Source organism: Pempheris klunzingeri, chromosome 12, assembly GCF_042242105.1.
Source record: "Pempheris klunzingeri isolate RE-2024b chromosome 12, fPemKlu1.hap1, whole genome shotgun sequence".
In the NCBI taxonomy this organism is placed as follows: Eukaryota; Metazoa; Chordata; class Actinopteri; order Acropomatiformes; family Pempheridae; genus Pempheris; species Pempheris klunzingeri.
In genome coordinates, this window is record NC_092023.1 from 25,596,540 (window position 1) to 25,624,076 (window position 27,537).

The 27,537-nt window shown below is 42.8% G+C and overlaps 1 protein-coding gene across 3 annotated transcripts in view; it reads left to right on the plus strand.

Moving 5' to 3' along the window:
- The window catches only part of LOC139211133 (inositol polyphosphate-5-phosphatase A), a 129,124-nt gene that overhangs the window by 52,723 nt on the left and 48,864 nt on the right, over positions 1–27,537 (plus strand). For all 3 annotated transcript variants that reach the window (XM_070841402.1, XM_070841403.1, XM_070841404.1), the window contains exons 5-8: positions 15,366–15,429; positions 17,560–17,663; positions 24,793–24,845; positions 26,094–26,213. In XM_070841402.1, coding sequence (XP_070697503.1) covers positions 15,366–15,429; positions 17,560–17,663; positions 24,793–24,845; positions 26,094–26,213 — 341 coding nt within the window. The remainder of the gene's footprint in view (positions 1–15,365; positions 15,430–17,559; positions 17,664–24,792; positions 24,846–26,093; positions 26,214–27,537) is intronic.

The following is a 27,537-nucleotide window of genomic DNA, read 5'->3' on the forward strand; positions in this document are numbered from 1 at the left end:
ACAGCCACCAGCCTCTAATCCAAACACCCCCCCCCCCCAGCTGTGGAAGTGCTGGTCCGTGAGTCTCCCTCTCATCCTGGCTCAGCGGCCTGTCTGAAGAAGACGACACTTTCCAGGGGAATTGATCTCCTCGCTCCGGGCTGCTGTCACGCACAGCTGGTTAATATCGGGGGGGAAAATCGTTACATTAAATCCAAGCAATTTCTCCCCAGTTTGAAGAAATCCTGTGGCTCCTGTGGTAAGAGCTGTGTTGTGGAGTAATTAAAGCAGTAGAAACAACCTCTTGACACCCGTCTCCAATGAACACACTCAAACAATCACACTCCACACAAGTGCCTTTAATGACTGGTTCTTGGAGTGAGAAGCCCGATAAGATGAGGGCTGCGTACAGACACAGGACGGAGGACTATTCCACTGCATGTGTGCTGTGTCTGACTTTCTACTGAAAGTCAGCGTTTATTCACTTAAAGCACTAATTGCATTAGATGATGCTTAACACTGTGAGACAATGGCTTGCAGCTGTGAAAGATAAAAATATTCCAGTATTATGTGTGTGAAGGGAGCAACAGTGAGTAATTAAAGATGCTGTCCGGTCAGGCTTGATTTGTTTTATCACAATTAAAAACTCCTGATCAGATCACATGAAATGATTTTGCCAGTGCAGTTTTAGCTGCGAGATGTTTTTCCAAACAGCTGATAACGTAATGACATGTGCTGGTGGATTAGGGGCTAGGGTGTAGCTGAGGTGGTAGAGCAGGCAGGCAGTACGTCCGCTTGTGTGGGTTTAACAGGAAAATATGTAAGTCGATTCCCAAAAGTGTCCCCACTGTTACTACTAAGGTTTAACAAAAACACGAAATGCAATTTTGACTCTGGAGAGTAAATCATGTCCATATTTTTGTTGATCTTTGATACGTCTATCATGCAAAAAGAGCATGTGACAGATAATAAGAGGAAGAAAAAAGATGCATTAAGGGATATTAACCAACATGGAAAACCACCCGAGGCGACTGCGTCGTCCATGTAGTGGTGGATGTACAACTTGGACGGTATTACCATGGCCACTTGCGAAGAAAAGCTTTAGATTAATGAGGAATCCTACAATCTATCTCCTTAGCTGAAAACTGTTTTCACAGTTTAATACAATGCACTCATTCAGAACTACAAACAAACTAGGCTGCTGGGCAGTAAGAGCTAAGAATGCACATCTTCACAAAGTGCTGCACAGGACGCAGAAATACAAAAATGCAACACAGAAGCCGTTTACAGCTTCATCTGATTTAACAGAGGAGAGCAGACAGCAAAAGCCCAATCATCCTTGGATTTGTGGACGGAACAGGGTGTAAAAAGGAGATCTGATCTTGATCTGAGTGGCCTACAGGTGGAATATGGATAAAGAAGTTCAGAAATGCATTAGGGGGTGTGATCATTTGGGGTCTTGTGTGCGAGAAGCAGTATTCTGAAATCTAGCCTATGCTTCAGGGGGAGCCAAGGAAGGGATGCAAGGTGCGGTGTGGGATCTGCGTTTGGTATCGGTTAGTAACGTGGCTGCGGCCTTGAGCAAAGAGAAGAGTATAAATGCATACACAGGCCACGCTGCTCACTCTCTCCTTCATCTCTAACTTTCTTCAGAAAGCTTTAGAAATGATTAATGACGCGGGTGCACATCATGAAATCAGACAGTGATGGCGAAGTCAAAACCGAACTCTAGTCTATGCTCGTCCTTGAGGCAGTTGACTACCAGTGTTCCCTAAAACAGCCCGGAGGTCCCAGAGCAGATTGAAAGAGGGGGCAGGGGGTTGTTTGTGAGGTCCTCATTTGATTGCATTGCCTACCCCTACCCCTGGATCCTGCAAGGTGGAAGCCATCTTGACAATGAAGGCTAAACAAAACAACAACCTCTTCTCTCTCTTGGCTGGCAACTCCCCATGACAGGTATCAAGATGTCTCCAATACACATAATGGACTTGGCAATGCCCAGGGTGGCTGGGCTTGGGCCTTCTACTCCACTCTGTCATCCAATCACCTTATTCTAATGCTATTGCATTGTTTAGTCAACCAGCCGTCCATTTACATCAACCCATAACCACACAGCCACACCACAGGAGCACTTAATAGAATTAGCAGGTATTGTGCAGCACATTTTAAACACATAGGCCATTTTAAACACACCCGCTCAGTCACTCTACCTCCCTCCCCGGGCTGACGATCCCCCCGCTTGCTGTCAGAGTAATGGCATCACAAGCTCTCCATGCTGCGCCAGCCTTTCCTCTTTAACTGTCATAACTCTATACACCATGGGCAGTTTATTCAGATCTTTAAATGTGTTGCTAATATTGTTGTCATGTTTATGTTATGTACTATATATTAATAGCTCATGAAGCACATTTGTAGCATTATTAAATCATTTTTCACTTGCTGTTCATTAGGAAATAGGAAGCTACAGTTCTTGACTGAAACAGCCGGTTAATTACAGGGCTCTCATTTTTCCTAATCTGATTTTAGGGAATGTTTGAGAGTCTGTTTGGCTAGCCAGCATATAAATAGACAAACAAAAATGAAACAGCTACATGGCTGGGAATTTGCAGTCATATGCCCTCTCTTGCCCTTGACTGAATGCATTATTTTAACACTCCAGTGCCATCTTTTCAAACAAATTAGTCTCATATGCTTTCTCCCTTGTGATTAACACAGAACAAATTCACATCATATAACCCCAAAATTGTCTTAAGGCCTCATTTTCTAATGATATTAAATGGGGCACGTGTATGTTTATTTGGAATGACTCATCTCTGGGGTCAGGGGAAATGAGCAATCCCTTTGTCCCCTAGCCGCCACCCCCTGTTAAACTATTACCTATAAAAACAACCATACACTCCCAGTCAGAGGGTGTGTCCTGCTGGGTGTAATAACGAGGGCCTTCCTACTCGTCTCATTGCACGGCAGATTGATTTTTGTTAGGAAAATTAATGCAGTTGCTGTAAGGTTCTGGAGGTCAGAGGTAGACGGGCTCCAGCAGATGAGGGGCGGTGCTGGTCAAATGGAAAGGTTGCACGCTGCCATGGGACCTCCAGAGTGTGCCTGATGAAACTTACTGTGGGTTTGTTTGAGGGCGGAGCGCACAGTGGCTTATGATGTATTGTCTCTGTGCCGTTTCATGCACAAAAATGCATCTCCGATGATTGACAAAGCAAATATATAGGTCCATTTATTGACTACACTCACTCACCCCAGTGTCGGTTTGGTTTGTTGCCCTTGTTTTATCTTGTTTGCTCTTATTTGTTGTCTTGACAGCAGCGCGATAGCAGGGAAAGACTTACAGTTTAGCTGAAAGGACAATTCATCTGAAACTTCACTTCGAACATATCCTGTCTTATAAGCAAAACATAACCATATTTCAGAGAGTAATGCTTCCCAAGTGGGAACCAATCTAACACAAAGGGTGCCCCAGTCAACAGGGCCCCTGCACAAGTTCAAGCCACAATGGCACCCTGTGTGCACCATGCTGTAGCTAATTACCAACTCATTAAAGAGCCCTCTAATTAGATTGGATGTTATGCTCTTTTAGTTAAATTCAGGTTTTTAATTTTAACTGCCTAATTACATTTCTGAAAAGAAAAAAAGACACTTTTCAAAGCACGCCTTGGCCAACTGGAAATGAATATCCGAATGCTGAGCTACAGAGAACTGAGTCTTCTCGTCTTTGGATAATTGTTGATATAGAAGATCTAATAGAGTGCTTTCTGCTGATATCATTCAGTTTGGTGGCCTTATTAGGAAAAAAGTAGGTCAGAACAGCTGGTTGTCTAAACCAGGGGATGCCAAAATGGTAAGAACACCTAGTTCCCAAACCTGCGCGGCTAAAAATGTGTTGTGGAACTATAGTTGAACGGACCCTTGAACTGTGAACTTGATTGAGTTAGGAACAAACAATGAAAAAAAGAGTGCCCTGATGCTAGCAAGGCTGTCACGTCAGGTTAGCAAGATCTATTCAGAAAGTAATCAAACCATTTTCCAGCTTCCAGTAGTGACTACTTTTAGTGGCAAATACATATCCTGGCCAATACACGAAACCATTCATAGCCTAAAGTAGGTTAGCATAGCCCTAGGTAAGCCTTTCTACAAGTATACCCAACTAAACAGGAAAACACTGACTGAACAACACAATACACAAACTGCAACATAAGTGGGTTTGTGATCCATTTTGAGTTCAGGTGGAAAGGAGCTGCTCACATTGATTCACCGAACATTTACAGACATCTATTCAGAGGCTTTAATGAAATGGGACTTTACAATACTGCTCCATGCTGTAGCTTGGTTGCAATTCTTTTAAGCCCTTGTTTGTGCATAGCCACTGCTTTGCTAAATCTTCATGATGGCACCTGCAAAGCCAAAGTAAGTCTGGTTTGTTCTCAGATGTAACAGATGCACTGTACATGGCGTATTCTTCTCTACTTGCACGTGACATAATGATATACAGTACCACCTGGTCATCTCTGGAGCGCTCAAAAGGGGCGACCCAGGAGCCTTGTTGTCGACCTGCGTGGGCCCCTCCAAATCCTCTTTTCTTCCCACATTTCTGTGGGTGTGATATTTACAGGAGAGCAGACGTGGGTTTGCTGCCACTCTTGCCCCTGGCACAGGACCTCTGCTCACTCACATCTTAAAGCTGTCTTTTAACAGGGGCCAGGGGAAAGGCCGGATGCTGCGATTGTACGGATAAAAAGAAACATCTGCGCAAGAAAAGTCCTCCGTTGTTCGCTCTTTTTTATTTATTATTATAATAATACAATAAGAGGAAAAAACCCCATGACATAATTTCTTGTTATCTAAGAAGCTGAGGCTGCATTTACATTTGCTTTTCATGCAGCGTCCATGTGCTCTTAGGGGCGATGCACTGGAGTATAACTAAGCTAGCATGGAGGATATCCAACCATTTAAATCAAGCCTCTGGGAATTTTACATAACACATCATTGGCGAGCATTGGTTTTTACATAAAGACAAAGAAGGCCACAAAGAGCCACCGGACGGGCGTCTTAGCCTGAGACGAGCCACTGCGTGTGTTTTTGCAGACTCCTCTAAAGCTTCACGGTCCTGTGGTCACTGTTGTGCTCCCAGAACGCCTCTGCTCATACCCAGACAGAACACAGACAGAAAGCTGCTTATTTTTTTTATACATCGAGAGGGAAAAATGATTTTTCTGAACTCAACCTCAAAACTGAGCCCTCTCCTCTGATGGGGTGACTTCTCGGCTTGATCTTCAGAGGAGCGATCTCGAGCCTCTGGGCCATAGGAGACACTGTAGACCGCCATCGATTGTCCCTGCGCTGTGTGGAAGCGGTCATATTTTATAGATGTTTCACGGGATGGCTCATGATCTAGAAGATGTTACCTTCGTTTAGGAAGAGTTGTGTTTGTAGTAAGGGAGGAGGAAGGGCTCCTGATACAGAGAAATGAGGACCTTCCTGATAAATTCTTCACACAAGTGACAAAGTAATGCCACTAAGATGCAGCAAACTAACATATTTCATTATGGGAGTCTGCAATAGAGCTGTATCTCATTGGGCAGCCAAGGATGCCACTTTGTCATTACAAGGCCACATGAGCAAGCCACAGGCAGCATGGGACAGGGACAGAATCAAAGCTGCCTCTGGACAGAAGCTGACTGATTACTTTTTCAGCTGACATCACAGCCCTGACACCTATCCCACTGTCCTTAGGGAGAGTTGAGTTTGCTCAATACTGATTATTTGACATTGAAAGTTGCTTATGTCACTGGTCAATTTATCCCAGATGTTGACGTGTGTTTGTGTGTGTGTGCACGTGTGCCTCACCTCTACAACTGCAATAAATAGTTTTTTAAAAAGTGTTCATTACAGGCAAGTAAGCAGGCTGTGCGTTCAGACAATGGAAAAACAAACTTTTCAAACTTCTTTACAGTCTTCATTCAACCACAGTGATCAGTTAAAATGATATTGCTTCCATCCTCCCTACAGCCCTTATAATCCTAATTCAATCAATTCTTTCACAAATGAGGCCGCATGAATAGGCACAATATTAAATCAGATAATAATATAGATTGATGAACAGTCCATGACAACATTAGCGGCCTTTCCAAAATGCAGAGATGGGGAAAAAAAAAAATAAATCAATGAACTCAAAGACCTGTCATTTGCATGGGCCTCTTCCCCTAATGGGAATACTTCTACAGACAGGGAATTACAAGTTGAAATATTCTTTTTGATTATTGGACATCCATAGCCAAATATGATTTACATTAATGACCATAAGTATATTAAAGGCATTTTATCCCTCTGCATCCGAAACGATTGAATAATGGCTCTGGCAACCAGGCAGTGGCTTGAGAAAATGCAGAGGAGGTAATGTCACTTTAATTACTAATGGATACCTCAACTGTTCAGACTTTGATTTTTCATCTTGGGGGGGAAAATCTAATAAGGCAAATATTCATCATCTTCATATCCCCTTTTAAAATGATGATTTTGTCAAGCCCAGACAGCGTAGTTATTTAAAGACAGCGGCCATGCTGGCCTCTAAGGTCAACAGTTTATTTGAAGACTGCTTTCGAAAGATTATTTTCCTGTGAAAGAAGAAGAAAGGTCTTTTCACGCTCAAATGCAGAAGTCTGATGCACTTAAGTTTTAGGAGCTGACCTTATTAGTGGGGACAGACATCATAAAGGTTTCCTTTTCTTCACTGTTTGTCATTGACATCCTGTTTTAGTGCTAGCTGTGGTTGTCATGAATGAATTGTGCACAGCAGTGTTTTGAGCTGAACTCTATTATGAAGTCACAGAACAATCTTAGCATAGCTGAGTGTAAATCGTCTAGATGGCTGGACGACTTTAAATGCTGCTCTGCTTGCTTTGTTAAACTGCTCTGGTCAACAGCAGTCACCAGAGAATTCACACTGCAGAGTAGTCTCTGACATTACTTTTTAAAAAGCACCCAGATAAACACAACTTGTATCAGACTTTCTTTCCTCTTATCATCATACGGGTGCTTTAGTTTTTCATTACCAGTGTTATACAGTATGTGTCCATGACATAATAACTTACTTTCAAACTCCCCGTCTCCAGTTTGTAAAGTAGACATTGTGTTATAGTTTATTAAGTGTAAAACCCTGATGACATCAGCGGGGTTATTTTTTTCAAACTTTGAAAAGCTCTCCTGACCAACTGCAGACGTACAATACAACAGCTGTTGATGTGTACACAACTGTTTTCATTTTTTTTCAAATTCACATCATTTACACAAATAAAGCATATATGCAAGCAGCCCTTGAAACTTTACTTTTTGCCTCCTGATACTTGACTGACACCAGAAAGAAGCCTCCTCTTGCTAACTTTTACTTCACTGTTGGCTTTTGCTTTGCTGGTTTCTGCTTTTTCACTGCGGCTCATATGTAAATTGCACCACCGTCGAGCTGTAAGCATAACGCCCTCACGGTGCCTTCATTTAATTCATTTTCGCCATGGATTTCAGACTGTTGTGCTATGCAAAGGACATTTTGCCCAGCCTCCTGAAGAGGTCAACAGCAGCGCAGGCCCCACAGGTGTAATCCCATTTACTTTGATCCTCTGTTTTTATGTCCTCGTTAAAAGCTGCTGAAGTAGCAACATGGTATTAGTAAATACGCAGCTGGAATATATATGAGCATTAATCATTCTCTGTAGTGAACATGGCAGGACTACCTTACTGGAAATTGGGGACTGTGCAGAAATGATGCATTGAATTAAATTTAGATTGTTATCCTTTTATTAGGGCAGGAGTTATTCACCTTTCCTATAAGAATCCGGCACACATACATCACAATGTGCACCGCCACATTTCTTCCTTATGGCTTTATCAGAAGACATTTATTCAAACCATTCTCTCTGAAAAAAGAAACAAGGTGCTATTACTGTCTGTATCGAGCATTTTTAACAAAGTTATCAAACTCTTCCATCTGGATTATGCTGAAAAAGCCAATGATGTGGTCTAAAGCAAAAAGAAAAAAAAAAAAAGCCCTGGCACTATAAAGAAGCTCTTTTAAAGTCTGAGTCATATCATGTATATGCGTATTCACTTTGCTTTTTTTGTTGAATGTCATTGCTGTGATGGTTTTATTGCTTTAGACCCCTCTGCCGGGCAGGTTAGAGGAGCGACTGCACGACTGATGAGCGTGGCAGGAAATTGGCAGATGGAAGCATCCATTTCACCGCTAATTAGGGGGTCCAGAAGCCCGCCGACTGACAGGGTTCAACTGGGCAATGTAGTGCCTGCCAGCTCCCATCCCGTGCGCTTTATAAAACGCTCTTTAATTCCCCGGCACAATATCATTAACTTTGTAAGTGGATGAACACAATGGACAAGCAATTTAATTAACTTCTACCATTGAATGTTGGAGGGGAGACTAAATGAAATTAATGCACAATATTTCCCAGGGAGGCAGCCAACCTTGGGAGTGGGTCTGGATTGTTGGCAGGTCAGGCGCTGCCGTGGGTTTGGCCAATTATGCCTTGTTTAGACCCATCCATAATATTTTCCTCAAAGGAAAATAAAATCAGTGGTTTTGAGATCAATCATGAGCGCATGTCGCTCTGCATTGTGGGAGATTTTAGAATAATGAAGTGGAAGCCCGGAAACACTCTGCTGCCAAAAGCCTCCGGAATCTACAGAGGTAAATACTGTATCTATCATAACTGATCCTTACAGCAGTGGGAGTTCACTTGAAATACACAATCAATAAATGGATAGAGGTTGTATTTAGGAAATGTAGCGAATACGAGGGCTTCTCATTGTGGCTCTAGGGATGGCAATGTAGATTGGTCAGACGGTCCATCACTGTGGTCCAGATCGAAATATCTCAGCAGCTGTCGGGAGGATTGCCATGGGATTTTGTGCATACATTCAAGATCCCGAGAGGATGAATCCTTATGACTTTGACAATCCCCTAGCTTTTCCTATAGCACCACCATAAGGTTAGCATTTTTGCTTTTTAGTGAAATGTCTCAAGTATTGGATGGATTGACTTGGACAAATATTCTATTTCAAATGTTTTTATCGTGATGCATCATATTCAAAGATAAAACATGGCGTTGCCATCGCAAAAACATACAATGTTCTTACATACATATCAACGTATCAGTGATCTCGCTTGTTGCGACAGAGTGTAGAGCTGTGGAGTAAGTTACCTTTCTCTGGGTCGTGAGGATTATCTTTGATCTAACAAGTCAGAATTATTTTGACTTATTCAGTGAAATATTTCTACATTTACAAAATGGATTGGCACCAAATTAGGTACAATCATTCATGGTCCCCATAAGATGAATCCCCTGACTTCTCAACTTGCTCTTTTCATCGTCAACTTGTCCGATACTTTTCTATCTCACTTCACTATCTGCGTGTTTTTCTTCCCAGTGGCCCTTATCCTGGCTGTAGACTCTGTGTAAGCACATGTTACAGATACAGACATTATGAAGGCGGTGCAAAGAGCCTTGTGTGACTATAGTTTGATGCTGCAGGTCAGTATTACTCACTGTATCCACAATACCAGTCTAAATGAGGATCAGGTGGTCTGGATCTGCTGTTCCTGTTTTAATTGTAAGGGATCAATACCAGACCTGCTCTGCCATGTAAACCAATTTTCTTGCGAGGTTTGCTCCTGAGGTCCCGCATGGGGACAGATAAAGAGCATTAAGGAGCATGAGCTTAACTTAAATCTTAATTACTGTGAAATAAATGACTACATTTATGTTAACATGTTTCCTTTTAGTATATCTCTGAACAGTCTTAATTCATTCGCTCTGTCCCTTATCTGTGGCCCCCCAGCACACATGCAAACACACACCCCAGAGACAAGGGCTCCTTCAGGACGTGACGGATGGCTCCAACACTCGGGCCGCTTTCAAATCACAGGAAGTGACAGAGGAAGTTTTAATGAGAGTTTTGTCTGTGTATCCAGTCAGGCCTTCCAGGCAGCTGATGAATAATAGACACTGTGGCTCAATACTCTGAATACTCAATCAATGGCACTGGGAGAGGGCCTTGGCAAACACATATGACAGCCCGGGGTGGGCGGTGGGCTCTGGAGGGGTAGAAAATACTAAGGCTTCTCCATCTGTATCAGTGGGCTGAAAAAGCAAGCCATCTCTATTGACGCTGCTCACTTTTGTGCCGGCTGTTTTCCTTGCCGGGGATGACAAACAGGCTGTTTGTGCAGTATTGGAGATTTGTGCAGAGAGGCTGTTACGAAGGTGCTCTTTTAGCCCCAGATCCTGCATATCAATGGGTCCCTTGCTGGGACATTAGAAGGCTGATCCTGAAATAGATGTGTGGATTCCTGCATTCGGCAGCGGTCAGAGCGCATGGCATGCTGTTCTGTTGTCTGCTGAAGGATTCACCCTGTAAGCTTTGACTTGGAGTATGTTTAGAACTGAGTCATGTATGAATGCAGGTCCTTAGTGATTAATGAGGATATTATGTACCTATTAGTCAGAACTTATGTCTCTGCCTCCTTCTCTAATCTGTTTTGACATAGCATGTGTTTCTGATGTATCGCAACACCATTTCTTCATGACAGCATATCTGATTGACCTTTCCGATAAGAACGTGTGTGTGTGTGTGTGTGTGTGTGTGTGTGTGTGTACATTCGTGAGTGTTTTTTTTTTTTCTGGTTATGTTTCTGTGTGGTAGTGTCGCATCACTCGCGATTTGACATATGAGGGGACTTCAGGGATTTCTGAGCAATGAGATATAAACTGGAAAACAGCCCATTTAGTCTCTGCTGTCTAGAGGGAAAAATGCCCCAGAAAACCCTGAGGAGATATTTCTCTGAGGTGGCTGTAATGAGCCTGTAGAGTGAACATTAAGATAACCCTGATCACAGTCCAAGTACTGTATCACCGTTAAAGGGTAATTCTGCTCTATTACAACTTGTCTTTTGATAGTTTTGGCCATGTTATTCGTACCAAGAAGACCTTATGCAGTAGGTTAATTTCTTAGATCTCAAACATGTTAACATGTTGTCCGACCATCAGTTCAATAGTGAGAGATATTTAATTTAGTATCACAGAAAAATACGAAAACCAACAAGTATTCTCATAGGAGAAGGCTGAATTAGGGAACTTATGGCATTTTGTGCTCAATAAATTGACTCTCCAAATTGTTCTATTTAATTTTTCTGTTTATTGACGAATGAATTAATAAACTAATCAAGTCAGCCTGAACATGTACACAATCTTCTTTCACAATGAGCGATTATATCCAGCATTTCAGTTTTGTCTTCAAATAAAGTGGTTTAGATCATTCGGGTTAATTGTTGGCAACCTGTCTGATTATCTTGCTCTTGTACGTTTCTCTGTTGGAAGTTGTTCTCAGCACGGCCTCGTGTTCCCAGGGAAAACTTATTAGTAAGGATAAACATAATGTCACAAAACTACAAAAAACAAGACCCAAGTTGTAACAAACTCCAAATTTTGCCTCGAGGTTGACAAAGCACCCCCACTGCCAGAGGTGCTCAATGAAAATGAAAAGCAAGTAGAACTCACGAAGATTAAAAAGATACTGAACTGGGCTTTGCAGCACAGTCTTATTTCTCATGCTGGTGTGTCTTGTTATGAAAAACAAAGTCTTCATCATAGGACCACAGGAGTGTTATCCTCCTCCTTTTATAGTCGATCATCAATCATCCCCTGGTGTGTGTGTGTGTGTGTGTGTGTGTGTGGCGGAGGTAGTAACTTCTGCTATCGCAATGAATGATAATCCAAAACGGACACTTTTTATCAAAAGGTTACAGGCATACGTCACTAATCCTATACAGCAAATTCTGTATACAAAGAATAAATGTAGGCATAGAACCTGAACAGTTAGAAATATAAATAGAATAAAATGTTAATCAGCCACAGTGAACTTGCTAGCTTTCCTTGTTAAAGTGCTTTATGAGTGTATCCACAGTACGTTCCCATTAAAGCCCTCATTGGACACACACGCTCATCGCTATGCTCCACAAACCCATAAGCCTGCACTTTGCTAGCGTCTGGGGGACAGCAGAACATTACCCTCGGAAGTTGTACAGTGACACTGGGATGATACTGGAGTGTGTATGTGTCAGCTCTCCTGGGACGGCCACTCTCCCTTAGCACAGATTGGAGGTGAGACCTTGAAGAAAAATTATTACTTTTATGTTTGCTTTATGGCTCATTTTTCACATTAAACGCAGAAAATCTATGCAGAGGTCACAGAATTCCTGCTTCTCTTCGTCGGCCAGAACTAATTTTTGCAGCCCTCGGTATCGATAAAGCATTCAGCGGAGCAAAGTATGCAGGCTATGTACTGCAGCTCTCAAGTCTCTATTTTCCAGCAGCCAGTCTATTGGGACTTGTTCAGCCCATATCTGCTGGGGTTTTGGAAATGTCAACTACACACTACGAACACACACACACACACACACACACACACACACACATGCACATGGACAGCGAGCACAGCCGCCCTTATCTGTGGGCTGCGTAGCCAATACAACCCGTGATAAGAGATAGCATTGCCAGAACGAGTCATAAAACCCCAGCTTTTATGGCGCGCTTATTGTCTTTCTGTCTACAATTATGGTGATTACTCATTTCCCCTTACCTCCCCCGCGGCCCTCATGGTGCACTTAATAGACTGCATTTTACTAATGGAAAATTAAGTAGCCGCCGTGGCAGTGGGGTTTATAAATATGTAAAATATACTTTTAATTATTTCAAGTGAATCTGGCAGCTAATCAATAAAGTGGGACGTGACAAACATACGTTTGACACAGGCCATTGTAAAGCTACTGGTAAAAGATAAGCATGGCCTGTCAGCGCAGTCCAGCCCTAATGAATATTTTGAGCCTGTCATGTAAGGAGACAAATGGATTAATTGCGCTCTGCTAATATAATAGCTTCTTCATGAAGAGTGCAGGAGGGAGGCAGCGGGGAGGAGAGGGAGCAGAGCAGCTGCTACGCTCTGAACCCTGGTGTCAAATAAATATTTATTAGGGTTGGGGGTTAAGTAGATTTTTGCGATTACACGGATAGCCACTTAAGCATAGTTGTTTATCATTTATTTGAAAATTGATTCATGCCGATTTGTTTGATGTCATATTAATTTTATTTTTTGTACTCTTGGGCACCGGGGCCACAGAGGAATCGGCTTCCACTGAGAGAGAGACTGTGGCTATTGGAATTAAAGTGAATGATTAATCATTACGGCAATCATTACTCAGGTTTAGGGTCAAGTACACATTGCTTTTAAGCCAGTCTGTGAACTCTTTAGGGCTGCAACTGATGATTATTTTCTTAATTGATCAACCTTTTTGATTTATTGATTGATTGAGAAAAGTCAGAAAATTGTGAAGAATGCACATTACAATTTTTCCAAAAGCCCATTATTAGTTTTCTTTTTGTCACCTAAAACCCCACAATATTTAATATTATATCAACAGAGAATAACGAGGAACCCTCATCTTCCAGCAGCTTTGAAAATATTTCTGGATAAACAATTTATCCATTTCAGTTATTAAAACTTCTGTCTATTAGTTTTCTGTCAAACTAATTGATTAGTAGACTAATTGTATTTGTAGTACCTTGACTTTCCATAAATATATGCTTTTTTTCTCCATAATTTCCCATGTGTCATATTTCAAAACAGCAATTTTTACTCAACTGCCCACTGAAATATTCCCACAAAGAGCAGCAGTTAGCATTGCGGCACCATTTTGACAAATAGCACAGTTTTCCCTCCCCCGGCCTGCTTTCCTATCCATCTCTGTCTCCAAGTCTGTTGTTGGCACTTTAAGGTGAAAGAGAACATAAAGACAAGTGAGCACAAATAAGCATAGGGGGCCTTCCTGGAAGCCGTCCTCTCCCAATGGGAAGCTGTGACCTTGAGTCCCGCTTTCGCCCAGCACCGTCCCCTCTCGTACACGCAGCCCCCCCCACCACCACCACCACCACCACCACCACGTCCCTCTTCCCTTTTTCTCTGTCCTCCGTCAGAGCAGGAGACAGAATGAGGAAGGGAGGGGAGCGCGGCGGGGGTTCAGGTCACCAGCCGCTGTTCTCATCAATTAAATGTGCGACAGTGTTTTCCGTCGGCTGAACTTATATGTCAAGGAGATGGGCAGGACCTCATGTTTGTGCTTTTGACAAATCAGCAAATGTTTAATCTCAAGATGTGCCGGCGCTCATAAATAATGCAGAGGCCGGGCCGGGCCCAAACTCTCTCCCAGTGTGCCGGGGAGAGGCGTCTGCACTCGGCCTCAATAGGAAAACGCAGGAAAACCCTCCAGATTAAATCCGTCCTCATGCCCAGAGCCTTTTCTTCTACAGATGTCTCCTCCTCCTCCTCCTTTTGATCACACCCCTCACTCCTCTTTCTTTTACTGTACCTGAGCATGAGAGTCTAACCTCCCATTATCTCCCATCTCCTGCCTCCCGACTTGGCTTTGTCTTTCTCTGCGTTTTCCTCTTCTCTTACTTATGTTTTAATTTGGTCGCTCTGCTCTTTATAGTAAAAGTTACTCACCACCCTCTGACTCTCTCTTTGAGGCTAGAAAGGAGACTCAGAATTATCCCGAGCCAAAGGTCTGCTATCTCAAAGACACAGGGGATTGAGCTTGAGCTTTGCCTCCATTTGCCCTAAATGTAAAGAGGGCAACAGAAAGCAGTGTAGTGGACTGTGAACCGCATCAAATCCCCCTCTGCACGACTCTCACTTCTTCCCACAGACTTTGATTGGCTTGTCCCCCGACTGGGAAAGTTTCCTGATTGTTCACAGGGAAAATTAAGATTTTAAGCCTATTGAAGTTGATCTTTGCTCATTCAAAAGTCCATCTGAATGTGTCCTTTGAAAGCTCAACTTGTTGACTCGCCACATTAGAAGACTCTGAGCCCGAGAATGGGGTCCTGAGACTGAGCGTACTGTACTGAGAGCACGTTGCACCTGTTGTTGTGTACTTGATGGTGTGTAGTGTTTGTGGCTTCCCTTTGAGCGGGGCTTTGGAGTGTGTTAAAGGGTGAGGCTCTGTCCTTTCAGTCCAGTTTATTAGTCTAGAGTTCTCACATTAGATCAGTCCTTTGCACACTCAACATTTTGAAAAGGCTCTGAGCAGGCTTCTTGGAAACTGGAGAAATAATGTGCTAAATTATAGCCCTTGATTGGTTGGAAATTTAGGAAAAAACTGTGGGAAAAAGGAGTTGCATTCCCCTTTTCATGTGGATGATGATGATATGTCCTGGACTGGATCCAGATCCAGTAAAGAAATTACGATCTTGAAAGAGTGTGGAATCATTTACGGAAAATATGTCCAATCTTAATGAATCCTTTTGCTTTCGCAGGCCCTCGGAAGTTTCTACTTTATCCACGAGTCTTTGAAAAGCATCCACCAGTTTGATTTCAAAGGTGAGTGCCCCCCACCAACACGCTTCCACACATACATCATCACCACTGTCTGGAAATGAAAGCCTCACATCGTGCCCCCTCATCCCACCCCTGCAGATCACACACAACCATCTGCAGGCTATTCCCGCTTCCATCAAAACCAGCGAGCTAAGATTGGCTTTGAAGATAATGTAAAGGGAGGGGGACAGAATGGTAATGCTTATTAATATTAGGATTTAATTCATAAGATTTCGGGCCTACAGTAATGGTGTGTGGCGGGTTATTGGACAGTTACGGCGGTCTCATCAGCCTGCGGTGTCAGAGGGCCCCGGGGTCCGGCGGCCGCGCTAATTAAAGAAGGGATATAGATGTGGAGGCGCCTCGCTTCCTATTAGACCCAAGTCAGCATTAGTACCAGTTACCCCAGTGAAGGACAGGGCGAAGGCAGGGGAGGGGTCGAGAGGCGAAAGAAACACTCCCCTTGTACACACACACACACACACACACACACACACATTTAGAGATCTGTTTTAAAGTCAGAATTGCATAAACTGCTCTACAGCGTGTGCAGGTTTGTTGATGTTTTCATTGATAGACCTTTTTCATTTTGTCTGGAAAAAAGCACTGGTGTTACTGATAACATAAACATCGGCTCAGTTCTGTTCCAGTGTCACAGTAATACACCATGTGACGGGGAGCTAGCATGCACAGTGCCAGGACCCTGGAGGTGAAGCAGCTAAATGGGATTCAGCCATTATTCTTGTCATTATTCACACCTGTGTTTTTCCTACTGTGACATGTCAAAATGTCTTCCATGATGATAAAGGCCTGTCGGACGCAGACTTTTGCTCTTCTGTAGGTTTTATTCACTTCTATATTACGTCCCAATTAGGCATAAAATGTGCAAAAGGGGTATTAAACAAACACGCCTTCATTGAAGAACAGGAGTGATGCAATTCATGCGCAGGTGGCTCACTTGTTGGAGTGAACATCATGTATCACGGCTGAATCCTTAGCTTAGCTGCATGTAACCCCCCCCCCCAACTCTCTTTCCTATCTCTTTAAAATCTTTAAAAAAAATAAAGATCCTATTTATTCTATAGCTTGATGCTTGATGTAGTCATGATATGATTTTGGATCAGAACATGTTGTTACATCACTAATTGACATCAGTTCTCCCTCACACACATTTCATGAGGACGGTCTTAGTAGCAGTGCTTGTTCAGAAGAAATGTGGACTTTCTGGTCATGTGGCTTCCGTTGAAGCGTCAAGTCCATTTTATTCATGTAGCTGGAAAATCACAAATTCCCAACACTGACATAGAACACACCAAACCCCCTCTGACTCTGGCATAAGGAAGCACCCACATAAACCCCCCTAACCTCAGGAACACCAAAAGACAGATCCATCCACACGGGACAGGCGGACACACAAGAGGTGCTGTCTGTGCTGCACTAACTAAAAAGGAGACGAATTGTCCCAACTATTTTATGTTCATCTTAAAGTGAATATAGAGGCACCCTGACCTGACAAAGCTCTGTCCTTGAGGATTCATTCAGGCTTCATTCCTGTGAGATCAAAGACAGGCATATACATTCAGTCACCAGTTTATTAGGTACACCTAGCATGTAGTCTGATCCAGCAGCCCTGCAATAAATCCTCTCTTTATGAAGGTTAGTGTTTACTCTTGAAACCGTTTCAGAGGGGTGTAGATTCAACAGCATGTGGTCCGTTGACTGAACAGCATGATACGAACACGTGTTTCTGTTATTTTATCCACCCCGTGTCCATCAGTGAGGAGTTCAGTCCAACAGCATCATGAAGTACTTCCTCCAAAATGTTCACACTGAAACACCTTCATGATGAGGGGGTCTATTGCAGGGCTGTCAGGTGTACCTAATATTTGTGTATTTTATTTCTTTTACCTGTGTTGTGATCTCTCACACTCACATCTGAATACAGATGTTCTCCACTCTGACCAGCAGGTGGTGCAGTTGTCTGACTCTGGCATGATTGTATTGGGAGATTGAGACTCACACACAGGGTCTCATATAATTAACATACCATGTTTGTTACAATAAACTGTCTTTTTCTTTTCTCCACCTCCTCCTTTTTTTTTTCCTTCGGTCTTCCGTCCACGTCCACTCCAGCCAAGAAATTCAAGAAGGTTGTGGGGAAGGAAACCTACTCGGAGACACTAGAAAGCACACCCTCGCTGGAGAAGGAGAAGTTTCCACAGGACTACTTTCCTGAGGTGGGTGGTGCAATGAGCACATTTGACTGGCTGATGGTGGGGTTGTCGTCTAGTGACGGCTGTCTGCTGAGACGTGGACTGACGGATCTCACAGCGAGAGGGTGAAATGTGTCATGTCAAATGAGCACATAGCTCCTTCACATCGGCATACAAACACAGCATGCAGGTTTGATAAAGCTGCCAAATTGGAAAAGTCATCAATCATTTGCCACATATTGTTTAATGTCGTACATGATGAGGACAAGAATCAATGGATTTTGATATATTTTCCCCAGAAGCAGATAATAAAATACTTCTGAGTTGTTGCCACTTTTCCAAACTTCAGATAATAATTTATACAAAAAAATACATTTTCTATTCCCTACTTTTTTTTTTTAAAGCCATTTAATTTTCGATTTTGTATTTTTGCTTTGTGTTGCAGTCCAGTTGTTTGTTTTTTTTTTTTGTTTCAAGGAAATCCTTCTGACAGACGGATGATGTGAAGACAAATCAGTCAAAAAATTCAAATCATGAAACGGAGAAAGTCTCCGCTTTGTCCACGTGTAGCAATTCTGTGCTCGCTCCGCTGTGTTCGGTTTTCTGCTTTCAGAGTGGTGTGCCATCAGAGGGGAGCTGAGCGCTAAGCATAGCTGTGCTGATATAGTAATAAAGAGCACGACCGCCCGTGTGTCATCCCCGCACTCCCCACTCATCTGTCAACCATGCTCCGACGGCCGCCTCTGCAAATATATGCAAAACAGATGGATACGGCCCCTTCACACACTTCCCCCCAATTTCCGTCTCTTTCACACACTGCAAGACTCCCCACCCTGCCCACCCTGAGCCACCCTAGACATACACACAAACATGTGCATTCACGCACACCCACACACAGCTTCACATCTCAGGTTTCCCACTTTCCCATTCCGCGGATGATCTAAAACCAATTACACTGATTGAGGCGCAAAGCCATTTAAAATGATTACAGCAAAAAGCATTGTTCTGCGTTTAACAGGACAAGCAAAGAAAACCACAAAACAAACCTGGCATGGCACAGAGCGAGAGGGATGAGGCGAGTGATGTAGAGAGAAAGGAGGTGAGGGGGGGGGGCAGATGAGAAAAGTTTTGCCTGGTGATTTATGCCTCTTTCCCGGCTGGGATATGAATCTGGGATGATGCTCCAGAGAGCAGCACTCCAGATAATGTTAGCCCATTTAAAAAGAGCAGATTTGTGTAGTCTATCAGGGTCGGCGAGTATTTTTTTTTTTCCTCCTCCTCCCCCTCCTCCGGCCCCTCCGTAGTGAGAAATTGGTTGTTATCATAGATCACAGATACTGCTCAAACCTCTTATGAAAGATGAATTAATTTCACTAATGCTTTAATGCAAAGCTCTCATGAGGGAGGCAGACTGGTGATAACCCCTGCCTCGTCCCCGCTTCCTCCGCTAGTGATTTATGCCCTCTTTTAGTAGATGAAACCGCCTAGATTTGCCATCCATCTGCAGCTTTGAGGAATCCTATTACACAGGGATCTTGGACCAGACAGAACGCCACACACAGCCCCAAACCAGTTGCTTGAGTGCCACCTCTCAGTTTTTGGGTCATGCAGCCCAAAGATGTGTTGAGTAATTGTTGTAACAAAAGTGGAAAGTCATTATGAAAAAAGACACAGAGGGCAGGTATCATGTTTACATGCTCATAACTAATGAAAGCAAAAAAAAAAAACAACTAAAAAGCAAATCACATGTGTTTGAAATTCCCCAAGTTTGTCAGACAGGATCCTCTGAGGAAGGTTAGGGAATGACAGCAAACAGCTCCGGGGGGGGGGGGGGGGGGGGCTGGCGGGAGACAGATGTGTGTGTTTCTCTGCTTGTGTCTTACCTTTACGGTCCCCCATTAATAAAGTGTCACTGAGCGAGCTGCTGATGACATCATGGTGGGAGGGCTCGGTCCATGCGTGTGTTGGTTTGAGCGTGTAAGAGAGAAACCAAATGTCACTCAGTACATTTGGCTGCACTTGAGTGGTGGTTTAGATGCACTGAGTGTGTGTGTGTGTGTGTGTGTGTGTGTGTGTGTGTGTGTGTGTGTGTGTGTGTGTGTGTGTGTGTGTGTGTGTGTGTGTGTGTGTGTGTGTGTGTGTGTGTGTGTGTGTGTGTGTCTTCATTTGCAAAGGTTCTCCTCACAAGGATCAAATTGGGGCTGCAAATATTGATTATTTTAATTAGGGATCAATCTACAAGCCATAGTGGTCAATTTAATCATTTTGTCTTGATTTCCTCAGATCTTGTCCACAATCAAAGGATGGTCAAATTACACAGATATAGAGTAGAGAAAATCAGAAGGTGCACATTTTTGACATTTTTACTTAAAAAATAGACAAATACTTCATGATTGAAATAACTGCAGGTTAGTTTTCTGTCAGTCAAGGAAGAAAGAATCAGAAATTAAACCAAACACTTCCTTTTTTTCCCCTGAATAACACTTTGAGAAGATTCATTTTCATGTTACCTACATCTTTCTGTTTCTGTTCCAGCTTTTACAGGTGGCTTAAATCAGTGTCATAAAATAAGATATTGGCTAAAATCGCACTTCCTTTTCTGCTCCTCCGGTAGTTTGATTCTGATTTAAGCGACAACCCGTCCATATGCAAAACATCAGTTCTTTCCGTAATCCCACCTTGAGTTATAGCCGTAAGTGAGCCAGAGAGAGGCAGGGACATTAATTGAAATGCTGAATAAGAAGGAAGTGGACAAAATTGTGGGCGCATTTCTTTTGAAAGGTCGCCGTGATGGATTTGGCGGCTTGTCGTTTCCCGTTGTTCCGTCAATCTCTCCACCTCCCCAGCGGGCATTAATATATTTATTTGTTTGGCGCAGTAATACATGCCTCCAAAAACCATTGCATCATAAGGATTTGTCATTGCCTTATATAAATAAAGTATACGACCCAGACCTTAATGTGCCCTTGCTATTGATTGTTTTACACAGCCGTAAGAGAGGAAAAAAAAAAAAAGAAAAAAAAAAGCAGGAAAGGAAATAGCAGACAGGCTGTAGATCACCGTCCGTATGAGTTTGTATTTGTTGTTTGGCACCATGAACGTGTCCATAAAAGCATTGACTTTTCATACCCTTTTAGTGCCCTCTGTAGTATGCTCTGATACGGGGCTGTGATTACTTTCAAGTTCTGCCCCCGATGAAAGTTAACTTCCTTCATGTTTTTCTCATTTGATTTAAACACCACGTGTGATTCATAGATGTGATGCGTACGTTAAGGAGATGAAGTCATTTAAACTGGCATTGCTTGTAAAATGCTCTCTGCATTTATCACCAGACAAGACACCTGTGACACAGATGCTGTTCTCCGTGACAGGCGTGATCCATGACACTGCAAGGAGCTCATAAATGAGCGGATAATGTTGAAATGAAAACTAAATGAAGGCTTTCTACACTCGTTTTTTTTGTATACAGAAGGATCAGAAAAAAATCAGACTATTTTACAACCAAACTCTGCTGTGAAAAAAAAAAAATCTTGTTTCAGCTGCTTTCTGGCTGTTTACATCGACCCTTTTTCTTTCATGCTCTTGAATTTGCCATGTGAATTCTTAAAGCACTTGACGTTCCTGCATCGTGTTTACTGCAATTTTTGAGTGGTGACAGTGACAGAGACGGCTCTCTGCCCATGTGGTGCATCTTTATCGGAGCACACACACGTGTACGCTCATGTGCTGTCCAGTCTTATAAACCCTATGTGAGGCCCTCTCTTATTTGATGGGCCCCCCTGGATGATGGAATAAAGATAAATGTGACTGTCTACCGGGGCTCAAATCAATCAGCGTTTGTGTGTATTACTTATTACTCACAGTGCATTTCTGTCACAGGGCTTTTGTGTAACCCCCTCCTCGCCTCCCCTCCCTGTCCTGCACTCCTCTATCAACCCCCCCCCCCAAACATCGCCCCGCCATAATGTTATTTATGGGGGTCGGACTTTGAGCTGAAATATAAGAAAGGTCAAAGAATCAAACGGGATGGACCGGGAAACTGTGGCGGGAGGGGGGTTTTGGACAGGGACTGAAGTACAATCATATCTGTGTGTGTGTGTGTGTGCGCGTGTGTGTGTGTGTGTGTGTGTGTGTGTGTGTGTGTGTGTGTGTGTGTGTGTGTGTGTGTGTGTGTGTGTGTGTGTGTGTGTGTGTGTGTGTGTGTGTGTGTGTGTGTGTGTGTGTCCTGACTGTGTCTCTTCTGACATTTTATAGGAGCGTAATTTTCCATTGGTCACAATTGGGGAGTTTTATGTAGTGGTTTCCAGTGAATCCGATGGTTCTACTTCCCTTCATCACCCAATCTTGTCTTTTCTTTCATTTCCTCTGTCTGTCTCGGGGGTGTGTGTGTGTGTGTGTGTGTGTGTGTGTGTGTGTGTGTGTGTGTGTTGCGGTCAGCTTGTATATGTATTGCCCGACACCCCTAGATGTGACCCACTGTGTAGTCACCGTTCATCACTGTCATGGGCGTAGACGCCATCGCTGACCTGTGGAAGGTCAGCCAATGTCACCCCGAGCCTTGTGACCTTTTACCGTTGTCCTTTGTCTCCCCCCCTCGTCCCCTCCCACTGAGTCTTTATAGCCACCAAACCTGATATATGATTACATGTCACCTATCCATTTCCTCCAAATATATCTTCTATTCTAAAAAAAAAAACTCTGACGTAGCATATCAAAGAGCATGTTGACTAAATGCATCTGTTTTTAAGAAGAGTATACGTGTGTGTGTGTGTGTGTGTGTGTGTGTGTGTGTGTGTGTGTGTGTGTGTGTGTGTGTGTGTGTGTGTGTGTGTGTGTGTAGTGGGGAGGGAGGGGTGATGATGATGTTTCAGCTGGAGATTAAATGGGGCCGGACAGCATCTGTGTCATCATCTCTGCTCCAATATCAGCTGCAGCAACCAAATCATGATGTCATCATGTCAACCAATAGAGAGAGCCTCTTTTCTTCTTCTGCACTTTGATTGATTGTGTTAGATAATCATCTTAACCAGATTCCTATTACAAAATAAAAGCACTTAAATTGGGTAAAATAAATAGCTTTTTTTCCCCTTAACTTTTTGATATGTAGATGCTTGTTCTGCTCGGCTGGAATGGCTGTTCTCATGGCTGTTTGCAGCGCGCGCACGCGCGTGTGTGTTGTGAGTGTGTTTATAAGCAAGTGATGAAGCAGGGGGTCAATCAGTCATACGTGGAGGAAATGGGGCAATCTGGGGCCGGGTGTCAAGGAAGTGATGGATTTTAATGCTGCGATTGTAGTTAATGGCTCTTTAAATTAAATCGAGATTAAACGTCTCTGGCTGCAGTCAGAGCGTGTATGGGCACTGAGCACGTCCAGCCCCCCCTCAAACCCCTCCCCAAACGCTCACTCTTCATCTCATCCGTCCTCATCCTCCCCACTCTAAGACTTTCTTTCCTCAACTTTACATCAGCAAATGCATACAGTCCAGGACGTTAATGGGGTTTCTATGCAGCATAGTTCATGCGTAATTGAATGCACATGTACATTTGGCGTACATGTATTGAGCTTCGTTATTCATCTTCATTGCTTTTGTTTGTCCTTACGATATATTCCAGATCGGTTTGTTTACAACATATTTTCTTAAGTGTAAGGTCAATGTGTTATGCTGCAGTGTGACACTCACATCTAATTCCATTTGCTCCTTTCAAAGTCACAATATTGGGACAGCGAGTTATAATTGGGCCCATACATCCTGCCGAGGCAGTATGGATTAATTCAAGTATGCTAATGTAATTCAATTTGATACAGTTAATCTTGTACTAATGCAGATTGAAGGATGTGAGGCGCAATCAAATACCTCTTAGCCTTTTAATTTGCATCTGAGTTTTTTAAATAAAATTAGTCAATTTGTAATTATGTGACCTGGCCCATAATTAGTTTATTCATCACTGCAGTTAACTCCCCATTAGGAGTATCAGAGAGAGATGGGCAGAAAAAGAGAGAGGCTGAGGGTAAGAGACTTCCTTAGCTATTCAGAATGAGAACACTCGCAACATCAATTTGTCTCTCATTTAATAAGCAGCTTCATGGTGAATCATGTGCTGTTTGAGAAAGATCTTTGGACTTGTGATTGGATAATTAACTCGAGGCTGGTGGGATCTGATCAAACAGCTGCATACTAGATGTCTGCAGAGATATCACACGCAGCTGTATGCTAACTTGTATGCCTAACTTTCACCTGTTCGAGCTGTGCGCTCTGTGCTGAAGCCGTTCATGTAGCATTTCTCTGCAAAATGTATCAGGCACGTTTCAAACTGACCTCTGAAGTGTCTGAAGAAGGAAAAGGTGGTTTGCTTTTTCACTGAAAAATGATTTAAACACTTGATGAGCTATGAAAAGTACATTTAGACAAGCAAAATATAGATAAAGTATTGAACGAGAAAGTGCTCATTATGCAGAATGTTTGAATGTTATTAATAATATTATAATATATTACTGGAGGAATATTATTGATGGATTTGTGTATAATTGTGGCTCGTCACTGTCATGCTATTTCTTTATGTCATACACTGTTGACTAATTTAATCTATAACAATGCATCATGTTTTGTGTGTGACAAAAAAATCAGACTGTAGCTGTCAGATACTGTAAATGTAGTGAAGTAATGTACGCAATAACCCCTCCTCTCCGAACCGTAGTGAAGGGATAATATGAATATAAAGTACTTCAAAAGTGTACTTTAGTACAGTACTTCAGTAAATGTACTTAGTTACTTTCCACCACTCCTAATCTATTGTTTGTTAATAGATTATTCATTACTTCTGCTCCACATTAATGCTGGTCTGTGTTTATCCAGCAACAACCTTTTTCATTGATTGGATGGAAATTCACTTTTATAGTTCATGATTGTGTTGAACATGTGAAACAGAAGTCGTGCTCTCACATGATGGACAGAGTTACTTTTTTTGTGTTGCATAATGAAACTTTCCATTGTGCAGCTCTGTGTTGTAGACTGAACAATAAGAAATAAATGAACCTCGTACCTTGATTGTGACACATTATCAGAGCGCTCATTTGCCTTGCGATGACTGGTGAATCCTCACGAATGTCAAACTCAACCATTGTCATGCTAAATTGAGTCTCTCTGTTCTGCAGTGCAAGTGGTCCAGGAAGGGATTCATCAGAACTCGATGGGCCCTGGCTGACTGGTGAGTTTCATTAATAAGTCCATACAATGACACATCCCACCTCTTCTCTGCTCAACCCTAAATCATCACAACTGTGCCATTGTGATCAGAGATAAAGCTCTAACCCTGTCAGTCATGTCTGGCTTCACCCACAAGCTGTGCACGGTGTGGCTATCATAGACAGTACAGACAGAGAGAGTGAGTTATATAGCTGAATCTTCTCTGGACAGTGTGCCACAGAAGCAAGCAGGGATTTGATTAGACGTAATCACGTTAGTCAAGCAGTTGCATATGACAGATGACAAAAAACATTACATGCAATTGAAGCCTGTACAGGATGAATACAAACGCTGGCTTCAAGTGTTCAGAGCAGGGGATGGGGTGGGTGGGTGGAGGTGGAGGGGGGTGCTAGGGGAGGCTGAGGCGGAGGGGGGGAAGACGGGGATGGTAATCTAATAGAAGGATGACATGAGAACTAAAGAGCTGAAACGGTAAGCATTTAATAGGGGCATGACGTTTGACAAGAGCGGCAGGGAAAGAGAGGCTGGTGAAGAATAGGGAGATCAGATCAGAGATGGGATAGACAGAGAGAGCCAAAGCCATGCATGTATTCATTTGTTCAGGATATCACTGCAGAATAAACCCCTTGAGATGAGACCAATTCCTCTGGGTCACCCTGCTAACAAAACAGCCCAGACTGATAGGATCAGCAGGGAGGTGTTCATCACTGTACATTGAGCTATCTTGCTCCTCCATGACAGCGCAAACTGAAAGAGAGCAGATTAGTGTTTGTGCGCCGTTAACAGCTGCACTTGTATGTGCTGTAGTGTTAATGTTACTGATAGTGGCATTTATTTGATCTCCCTTTTTTACCACTGGGAAAAATTAGATAATGTGTACACAGTTGGTAATGCCAAAAGATACTTCCTTAGTCATTCACAAGCTCATCTAATGCCTCAATTCACAAATCTCTCTCTCTCTCTCTCTCTCTCTCTCTCTCTCTCTCTCTGGGGATTCGGTCTTATTACATTCACAGTTACATTACAGTCCACCACTGTAAAGCAATGTCCAATATCATTTTTGTGTGCAGGACTTTGAATCCAAACGCTCATTAAAAATTCATACCGTGAGCGTTTATCAAAGCTGAAGCTGCCTGTAATTACTGCGTTAGAAGATGAAGTCTTCATGTGGTTGAAAAAGCAGTAATTTATTTAGAAATCAGCAAATGTTCTGGTTGAAGGTCACTTAGACTGTGTTCTTTCATCCCAGTGCCTTTGATCTGGTCAACATCCACCTTTTCCACGATGCTTCCAACTTGGTTGCCTGGGAGAAAAGCCCCTCTGTCTACTCTGGGACCAGGCAGAAGGCGCTGGGCTACGTTTTAGACAGGTACTGCACACACTGGACAACACGCCTGACTACACATCAGACCTCCTCACAGTTTAGTGTTCATTGCACTCATTCTTTATATAGCATGCCCTTTCTTAATTGAGAAGAATACTTTCAAATGTAATTAAGAAAAAGATGTCTCAGCTATGCAGCTTTTTGTTTTACCTTCCATGCGTGTATCTCTGTCCGCAGCTAATCTCCCATGCTACTGGGACCATTCAAACATTTTGAGAAACATATTTTATTGACTGTTTTATACCACCAGGGAGTGCTTCTGATCAGCTATAGTTGCACTTGATATGAGACGAATAAAATCCCTGTTTCTGCTTTCTTCGCTGCCATCTCGACTGTAAAGGAGCCAGTGCTAACAGCTGTTGTTGAAGTATTGTTGATGTGGATAGAAAAATCTAAATATAAGAAGACAATTTACAATGTGTAAGTGTGGGAATTTGTTGTGTATAAAAATGTAGCAGATACTTTTCACAATTCCCAGTCTTGTCTGGCATGGTAAAACCTGTATTGATATTGTAATGGAGGCTTAGAGTGGGACTGAGCAGGAGAGGTACAGCAGAAAAGATTTCAGTGGGATTCAGTCTTAGACCAGTGGGATTACATCTGTCTGTAAAAGTAGGGGGTCTTACTCACTACACGGTCTGTGCACTCTCAACTCTCTTTTATCTGTTCTTTTTCTGTCCTTCTCACTAACTCCTCCTCACTTTATAGCACTTTCTGAGTTTTTTTTTGTGGTTTAATCCTACATTCGTCTTTGTTTTTGTCCCTCTACGGGCTGGCAAAACGATGCTAGTGTTTATTAGTTCGCCATGAATGTGACCTTTCGTCTAGGCCCATCATCAGGTCAAATTTCACCTTGAACAAAAGAAATGTCTCAAAATAGGGATGACATGAAATCTAGAGTGGATAATATTGGTCCCCAAAGGATGAATTCTAATTTGATCGCCATGAGCGCTTTCATGCTCCCACTGAGCCCATTCATGCTCCCTAGAAGGCATGCTTTCCATTTTGGACACTCCATGAACCGAGCCCCAAGATCTATTTGTCAACCTTGTACAGTAAATATCAAAAAGCATTGCCCTTATTTTGGTTTCATTTGCCTTAGATATTCAGTGTCTGTTGAGGATGAACCATAAAGTTTTTAGTGACCCCCCTGACTCTTCGACGTATTATAATTTAATAGGCAGACTGCCATGACATTCATACTCTTAAGAAGATTAACCCGTCGAATAAATTTAGCATTTTTGATTATACGGGCCAGGCTCTAATAGTAATGGTTAAGATTTCTTCCTCCTGTGCTGAGTAAAGCGAG